The 9870-nt window shown below is 35.9% G+C and overlaps 1 protein-coding gene across 1 annotated transcript; it reads left to right on the top strand.

Moving 5' to 3' along the window:
• The first annotated feature begins 9292 nt into the window (after positions 1–9292).
• LOC139484105 (uncharacterized) lies at positions 9293–9658 on the top strand. Its single transcript, XM_071267833.1, has one exon. It carries the CDS (start codon positions 9293–9295, stop codon positions 9656–9658), a length of 366 nt encoding a protein of 121 aa, XP_071123934.1.
• Positions 9659–9870: the final 212 nt, after the last annotated feature.

The following is a 9870-nucleotide window of genomic DNA, read 5'->3' as shown; positions in this document are numbered from 1 at the left end:
ACCATCCTGGTAAAGAGGAATTAATATTAAACTCATTTGTGTATTTAGTTCCACTCGGGTATTCTTTTGGGTGATATAAACCGTTATGTCAATGAAAGCCTAACACAGTTGATCATCAACGTCAAGATGTCACACGCGATAACAATACAGCTGTCGGGAACTTGTTTAAAATAATTCAGAAGGACGCCTTCCGATAAAAAAAAACATACCCAGAGAATTTACACAAAAGGTTCATACTCAGGGGCAGAATTGGAGAACATTCAAACAACTTGATAGTCCGGCCGATTGGTGCAGATATAGAGCAGAATTGCTCACTTGATGAGAAAATCATGAAACTTTGCATAGTAGTTCTTGGTTATACCCTTTGATTTTAGCTATGGACCCACTCTGAAAAATCCAATATGGCTGCCATTTTCATTTTCAAAAACGGTATAAATATCAAAATTGTCCTAAAGATATTATATATAATTTCGGAAATTAAAATAATGATTCTTTAAAAATGGACTTCATGTTCTTGAATTTGTTATCAATTAATTTTAAAATATAAACAAAAATATGGTTATTTCTATAACACATACATTTGCAAATATGGCTGCATATACAAAAACAAATAATGAAATTCAAAATGTTAATCAATATGTTACATAAATTAAGGAATGTATCTCCCTCATGCAAAGCTCTGATTCCTTTCACGGATTTGGCTATACTTTTTGGACCTTTTGGATTATAGCTCTTCATCTTTTATATAAGCTTTGGATTTCAAATATTTTGGCCACGAGCATCACTGAAGAGACATGTATTGTCGAAATGCGCATCTGGTGCAAGAAAATTGATACCGTTAATTTTATTACTATCACTGGGTCGATGCCTCTGCTGGTGGACTATTAGTCCCCGAGGGTATCACCAGCCCAGTAGCCAGTACTTCGGTACTGGCATGAAAATACGGATTTTTTTTTTTTGTGTTATTAAAATTTGCTGTTACAAAATGATAGAAACTATTATAAATTAAGGAATGTATCTCCCTCATGCAAAGCTCTGATTCCTTTCACGGATTTGGCTATACTTTTTGGACCTTTTGGATTATAGCTCTTCATCTTTTATATAAGCTTTGGATTTCAAATATTTTGGCCACGAGCATCACTGAAGAGACATGTATTGTCGAAATGCGCATCTGGTGCAAGAAAATTGATACCGTTAATTTTATTACATGTTATTGTAATTGTTCTTTAAACGCTTTCAGTTTTAATGGTTGCAATGAAATAGGTTAAAACGAGTCGATTAAACGTTAATATAGGTGGGTTAAATGTGGTGGAATAGTAACTAACTCATCTGAACTTTGAGGCAGTGCCGAGGGCACCCTGTCTCGTGTCTCTTCAATGCCACGTCTTAAGTTACTTATTGCGTTTTCAGCTGCGGTACCCACTACATCGTCAAATTATTCCATGTAATCAATAGGTGTAACTTTCTTCAGGCGGATAAGACGATTGCCATCTTTTTACAAGGTTGAGGAGCAGCTATTTCCTTTTCTAACTATTGCGAAACCAATTCGCAACTATTCACGAGCATGGTCCTAAAATGCACTCCTGGTCAGCACTTTTATTAGTTTTAATGATAACAGTCATTTTTGAGTTTGGCGGAACTGTGATGGTTTGTTTTTATGCAAATTTGCTGAGTTGAAATCTTGTTTCCGCTGTTAACAATTGCCGCATTTATCACTTTATTATTGATGGTAATTGTGGGAGTACTCAGGTTTATCACTGTTCCCAGTATGTCCAAAATATCTAGCCTAAGTATAACGTCGTCTGTTAATGGCTCTTTATACACATCCCATTGTATGTTTATAGATATTGGAAGAAGTGATGTTTCATTGCCAATAAACTTTGGAATCATGCATTGTCATACTGGCCCGACCCTTTGCTGTTTAAAAACTCCATTGTTGTGGTTGCACTTTGATTTGCTCCAATTCCTGGTTTAGGTGACCGTTGTCTGAAATAACCGGGATTTGTGCAGGAGTCCGTGGAGATGCTAACCGTTGTCCTTAGGGACTATTTGATCTCTAGCTTATTGGGGGTGTTGCTGATCGATAGGCATTAAACTTGGATGTATTTTTATCTGGCGATCTACCACGATTGTATTGTTCAGGAGATCTTTCACGTGATATTGATCAGGTGATTTTCCATTGAACTGGTGATCTTCCATGATTATCAGATCAGAAGAACCGAGGTTATATTGATCGGCCAATCCACGGTTATGCTGATTAGTTGAAAGCATAACATCAGCTAGTTTTGTGACAATTTGTGTCAGGTTATTACGCACCTCATTATCCAAAGGACTGCTCATATTTCATTTATCGTTCGGTGATACTGCGCCATCAGCAAAGTAGACTTGTTGATGGTCATAGTTTTTTATCCATATATCGCCATCTGGTTTGCTATTGAGGTTTTCAATTGGTTCAGTTCAAGTACTGTTGGATTTTAATTTTGTCGTCAATTCACCGTATACACGAGGGGGACGGTGATACATAGACACCCGACACTCTTGTTAAATATACAATATATATTTTATTTGTATGAGCTTTAGAAACAGGACGAAAAGAGAGGATCTGTCTAGCTTTTCTCATGTTACGTAGCGAGTACAAATTAATACATTTTATATTTTCCGACAATGTACATATATATAGTTTTTATCCTGAAATTTCTCCCAACACTTGTAATTTTAGTAATTAAATCGAAATTATTGTCTCTAGTTTCTCAAAGAAATCGACATAGTTGAAACGCGGACCGCGAAGAGGACCCCAAAATGAACTGGTTAGGAAACAGAAATATTCATATCAGCGCTTCCTGTACAATAGTTGGCTAATTGCAGGATAAAAGTGACAAAAATCAGAAATCACTTAGCCGACGAGGAAATGTAACACGCGACAGAGGAAAACTTTATCTTAAAGTATAGTTTCGACGAGGAAATGTAACTTGCGACAGAGGACTTGTTACATAGAAACTATACTTAAAGATAAAATTTTCCTCTGTCGCGTGTTACATTTCCTCGTCGCGTGTTACAGGGTTTTGACTCTTGTTACGATTGTGGAATCAACTTCAGATTTGTGACTCCTCCATAGGGGGCATCATTTATGTCTTTTTCTGGTGTGTTATGACTCTTGTTACGATTGTGGAATCAATTTGTGACTCCTCCATAGGGGGAATCATTTATGTCTTTTTCTGGTCAAATGGTTCATAACGTTTCTTCGTATTTATACATCCCTGGCTTTCAAATTTTTACATTTTAGCTTTCTGATGACTGTATATCTGTGATAGCGCTTCGCACTGTCTAACATTAGAAAGCGTTACGGTTTTGGATTGGTACCACTTCTGATCACTGCTGGTGGACTATTAATCCCCAAGGGTGTTATCAGATTCGTAGTCGTCCTGCAGTGAACGATGACCATTTTGGTCATTAAATTCATAACGTGTCATAATAGTCAGATTCAAGTGTTCGGGATGAGTTTAATCAGGAAAACCATTTTTAACGCTATAAATTAAGATCGTTGCCTTTACAAACGGTGTTGGATGTATAAATAACCAGCCACGTTCGATTGGATTGGGATTATAAATTCGATATCTAGTGAATGAAAAGTGGGACGCTCCGTGCCCTTCAGAACCCTGTAACACCAGCAGAAATCAGAAGCACTAAATTTAAACCGTGATAGTTTCATTTAATGTGTCGGATGTTTGACTACGCAGTTATGTTCGAGTTCGGTCTGAATTTTGGATTATCCCGATGCCATGGGTTTAAAAGTGGTGCACTTTCTGTGCTTCAGAACCTAAAAATACATCATTGTATGGACCATAAACGTCTTTTAAAACAAAGAATTTAGGGACCGTGCAATATCAAAGATATTAATATATGGTGCTGTTTGAATGTAAGACTTAGTGTCCAGAATTTCAGAAAATTATACTTCAAATTTTTTTCTCAATAAAACACATTTATTTATAGTGAAAGCTACATGTATGAGCGATAGAGATGTGTAACAGGAATTCAACAAAAAAACTAACTAAAAAAGTAACATATGTGTGGACGTTGTGCAATTTAAAATTAGTCAATTCGATTAATCATGATATTGTTTTTTTATTTTCCTTCATTATTTTATAGAAACAAAGGGAGAAAGAAAAACATCGTCGTAAATATTTAAAGCTTGCATATGCTATTGGGATTAAATCAAATTAAAATAAATGTACAATACGATGTGAAGTAAGGTTTTGGTTCCCGTATATTGGGACAAGTATCATTTAAGATATATAAACATGAGACACATTAGAAAGTTCTAATTAATCTGTCGTCAGTAAAACATGTTAAACCATCCTTGAAAGTACTCGATGAGAAGTGAAGCTGTTGACAGGTCTAATTTCTCAATTTTGATGTAACGTCGTGTTTAAGGAACATCGTGCGCTACGCCATCAACATTAGGATAAAAGGGACAAATTGAAAATGCCTTCAGGGAATTAAAATATGTCGCCATAAATGAAAAGTAACTTGAAAAGTTGAACCTGAATCGTCAGCGCTAGAAGTAGGTCTGGTAAGGACCGATTTTGGCCTCAAATTTCAGGTTCATATGACGAAAGATTTTGACCACTTTTTAAACACTTAAGTAAAATTGAGAATGGAAATGGGGAATGTGTCAAAGAGACAACAACCCGACCAAATAAAAAACAACAGCAGAGGGTCACCAACAGGTCTTCAATGTAGCGAGAAATTCCCGCATCCGGAGGTGAAGTGTCTATTTCATTTGAATCAATTAGTTTATGTGAAAGATTTTAACTGATTTAGTCATTAATAACGATCCGATTCAAGCTCAAATATGAAAAATCTATCAAATATGCCACAAAATGTCACTTTTCTGATAGTTTTTGTCAAAAATGAAAGTGGCCGCATCCGTGTTCATCCCCAACCTTTATATATGTTATGTATTATCATAAAATACAACTTACGTTTCAATATTAAGGATGAACACGAATGCGGCCACTTTCGTTTTACACGAAAACCGTCTAAAATTTAACAAAAATGCTAGAACTGTGAAGATTTCAGTAATTTAGCATGATTTAATGGTGCTAGTACCCGATATATGTGCATTGTATTGTCAAAAACAGTCCATATTTATGTAGCAGAAGCATTCTACTGTCCAATAAATAACTAAAAGTTTACATTCTTTTGTAAAACTGCTATATTTTGGGACCAAAAAGGGGTCTTACTGGACCTACTCCTTTCTAGAAAGCTTAAAGATGGACTATCACAGAAAAAGATAGAACTGGCAGATAACGAGCATTTACTGGAAATGCCAAGAGAGGAACTGCCATCACAAGTAAATAAATTATAGGTAAATGTCTTTTAATAAAACAAATCTTGCTCCTCAATCTATAATTTTCTGTGGTTTTTTTTGTCGTGATGAATTGAAGCAATACTCCGTCTTGTGTATTCAAATTTCAAGCAATATAATAAAGTAAAAGGGTTGAGTTAATTATCATTATAAACATTTCCATTCATCTCACTACTTATTTTAGTTTCGGTATCGGCGTATGGTGAACATGTCTACTAGCAGAATACTTTTATCAGTACCTAATTTTCATCGTTAGGTGTAAATACTGAATGGCGAAGTACTTTTACGAACAGTCCGCACCTTGTTCAGCGTATCGAAACTGACTTCAGTTTGGCACTAAACAAGTCTGTCTTCTCGTCTTTAATTACGAAGATGTGACAAGATATATTTCGAGATCATGGGATATTGTACACTAGAAATGCAGAGACAACAGTTATAAACCATTTCACAATTATGCATATATTTGTGCAAGTTATATGATTAGGGCTGTGAAAAGGCAGGTCGAATGTAAAATTTCAATACAGAATACATTGACTACATCGCTCGCACTTTCGCCCTACTTAAAACACCGAAAGCGACTTTAAGGTTAATGGACATTTGGACGTAATACTGTTATGTATATTTGGACAGCTTTTGACTGAAACTATTCAAAAGCTCAGATACGTTAAAGTAAAAAACATTAAAAAAAAACTACTATCGGCATTGAAATTTATTTAGATGATACTACAAACGAGGGAAAACACTGCATAGCTTGAATTGTTTAAATAGACCACTAGTGCTGTCTTCGACATTCTATGATCATTTCGGAAAAATAAAAACTAACTTACTGCCAAATGGGGGACCGCAATCTATCAATTTGAAAGAGGCAAATAAAGAGCCGTGGTCTAACATAAAGACCAAAAGCCATCATCAAATCACAATCTTGTATGAAATAAATGTTTACAAAATGGCATCAACGTTTGAGATTGTCAAAATGATTTGGTCTGCAAGGAGTGCAAGTGTCCATGTCACAAGCAGAGCAGGCAGATTGTCCATGCTTTGGTGTTCAAACAAAAAAGAAAGAATACAATGTCTAACGAAAACAAAAGCTCATCTGAAAGTGAAACAGACAGTGATGGATCAAACACCGAGTCTATTGAAATTCCAGAAGTATTGTAGAAACACTAGCCACCAAAATCATCAACTACAACAACCACCAATCTACAAGAGGTATCGCGAGTTCTAGAAAATTACAAAATCAACGAAAAAAATACAATACTCATGATGATATTTAGCATGAAGTGAAAGACTAAAAAGGAAATAAAGTTTTGCGATAATTTTTAGTTGTCATAAAAACACACAATATTATAAAGTTTAAAAATATAAATCTACTTTACTTTAAAACAAAAATTATCTTAGTCGAGTGATGCCTTTTTCCTGTGTGCTAAGTTTAGGGTCACAAATTTTCCTACCAGGAAAGATAATATTTTAGGCTCTTCTTGCAGACTTGTTTCTTTATCATTATGAGGCTGACTTCATACAGGAACTTCTTAGAAAGAAAGATAAGAAGTTAACGATATCCTTTAACTCTACTTTCCGCTAAAAAGATGATGTTCTTTCACTAAATAATTCAAGATTTGGTGACTATGTGGAACGCATCTATCCTATCGAACTACAGAGACCCATTGGTGGCGTTCGGCTGTTGTCTGCTCTGTGGTCGGGATGTTGTCGCTTTGACACATTCCCCATTTCCTTTTTCCATTTTATAAAAGATACTAAAGATACAGTTAAGTCGGTCTCATATCTGACTTTTGAGGTCGATTGAAAACAAAACTTTACGATAAAAGAGATGATTTCAGCTTCCCAATTGTGAACTTTCCATTTCTAAGCAGCAACATTCCAGCAGCACCTGCATACGGGGTATATATCTCCCAATTGATACGATATTCCCGTGCTTGCATTTCCTATCATGATTTTCTTGATAGAGGGTTGCTGCTCACAAGGAAGCTATTATAATCCCTTCGTAAATTTTACGGACGCCATCACGAGTTGGTTGACCGTTATGGAATAATATCGGATATGTTCCTTACGTCGTAACTACAATCCCCTACCCTTTCACGACTGTGACCTACCGGATTAGACTATTTACCGGATTTGTTATTACATAAGCAACACGACGGATGCCACATGTGGAGCAGGATCTGCTTACCCTTCCGAGTTCCTGAGTTCACCCCTATTTTTTTTTTTGGGGGGGGGGGGGAGGGGGGGGGGTTCGTGTTGCTTATTCTTTAGTTTTCTATGTTGTGTCATGTGTTCTATTCTTTGTCTTTTTCATATTTAGCCATGATGTTGTCAGTTTATTTTCGATTTATGAGTTTGACTGTCCCTCTGGTATCTTTCGTCCCTCTTTTAGACATATTTTGTACCAACCAACCAACTCTCATAGCTAAAATAAAATCAATACCCGGCATATCGGATCACAACATTGTTTTGGTAGATACCATTTGTAAGCCTACAAATAAGAAAGAGCTACGCATTGCCCCCATACAATTAGATTTAGAAAAAAATAAAAACATTACCAAATCATTTACATATGATCTGCTAAGCCAGACCACATTAGAACTTACTATAGATCAGTGGTGGATTAAGTTTAAAGATGGAATAATAAAATATTTCCATGAAAATATAGGTAAAATGACAAAATCTAAATATACATATCCTTGGGCAAATAAAGAAATTGATAGTTTATGCAAAACAAAACCAAAGATGAGCATTTAATAAAGCTTAATATATTGAGAATCAGACCCTCAAAGAGAAATACAAAAAGAGAAATTAGGAAAGCCTAAAGTATTATATGGAAGAAATCATCAATCATCAACTTGAGGGAAAACCAAAATCATTTTGGCAATATATAACTAGAGGCTTTAAAGAGCCTGTGTCGCTCACCTTGGTCTATTGAGAAAATTGAACACTCCGTATATTTAGATCAAAATGTACAAAACGCATATGACGAATTTCATAAATTGATAATGAACGAAATGGAGACAAAACTACCGCTTCTTCAACAAAAACATTAAAACAAAAGTTCGAAGTCCTTTTACAAGCCGTACTGGAACCAAACATTTCAAACGCAATGGAACTTATCATGCGAGTGCGAAAAGAAATGGTTGAAATTTAAGGGCCCACCGCACAAAAAGAAACTTTTAAAAGAAAATTATTGTACTGAAAATACCAAATTCAGAGGGAAAATGAACTACATGAAAAACTTAAATCGACAAACAAACGTGAATTTTGGAAAAGCATTGGAAAACTTGGCATTGCAAATGAAAGGAAAAATCAAATCCCGTGGGAAGTAGTTGACTCGGATGGAAACATAAACACTGATGAAAAAATTGTGCTGAATAAATGGGAGTCAGATTTTGAGACATTATTTTCTTATAATTTGAACGCCACTACACCTGAGTATTCTGCGGAAAATGACCAAATGGACCTAAACTGTGCTTTTACACGGGAAGAAATCGTTATTGCTGTAGAGCAAGCTAAACTTCGGAAAGCGGCTGGATGCGATGAAATACCAGCGGAAATGCTCAAAAATGAAATCGGAATTGAACTGTTATATGTTATCTGTAACGGCTGCTTTGAACTGGGTAAAGTACCTGAGCAATGGACCCAAGGGATAGTTAATCCAATACTCAAACCAGGAACACAAGACAACCGACTACCATCAAATTATCGGGGAATAACGCTTGTGTCCGTACCCAGTAAGATATATTGCAGTGTACTAAACAACCGCCTGAAGGTTTTTTTGAAGAAAACAATATCCTTTGTGAGGAGCAGAATGGATTCCGCAGCAAACGTAGTTGTGAAGAGCATATTTGGAGTTTATTTAGCGTTATTTCAAATAGGAAAATTTCAAAACATTCAACTTTTGTTAGTTTTATTGATATGCGGAAAGCTTTTGACTCTGTACCAAGAAATTTGTTGTGGTTTAAACTTCGAAAATTTGGAATAAGTGGCAAATTTCTGTCTGCTTTACAGTCCTTATATGAGAATGTTAGATGTACAGTTCGTGTCAATGACAGACATACACCATGGTTTAATGTGGACTGCGGAGTTAAGCAAGGCTGTTTATTGTCTCCCACATTATTTGCCGCCTACATCAACGACCTTACTGAACGTATCAATAATCTAGATTGTGGTGTTCGCATCGATGATACTATGCTGAGTATACTTTTATATGCAGATGACATCGCACTGATTGCTCCGGACGAGGAAAGTCTCCAGAAGATGTTAGATACTGTTTCGGAGTGATGCCGTGAATGAAAAATTGATATAAATCCAATCAAAAGCAACGTTATCCATTTCAGGAATAAACCTGTCAGTCGATCGGACTTCCCATTCAAATGTTCCGACTTGGATATTGAGTACACTTCTTCATACAAATACTTGGGCATATGGTTCGACGAGCATTTGACTATGGACAAAGCAGTTAAGGAACTTTCGAAGTCAGCTAGCAGGGCACT

The sequence above is a fragment of the Mytilus edulis genome, chromosome 8 (assembly GCF_963676685.1).
Source record: "Mytilus edulis chromosome 8, xbMytEdul2.2, whole genome shotgun sequence".
In the NCBI taxonomy this organism is placed as follows: domain Eukaryota; kingdom Metazoa; phylum Mollusca; class Bivalvia; order Mytilida; family Mytilidae; genus Mytilus; species Mytilus edulis.
Note: the sequence above shows the minus strand (reverse complement) of the source record. Positions and strands in the feature narration are given on the sequence as shown.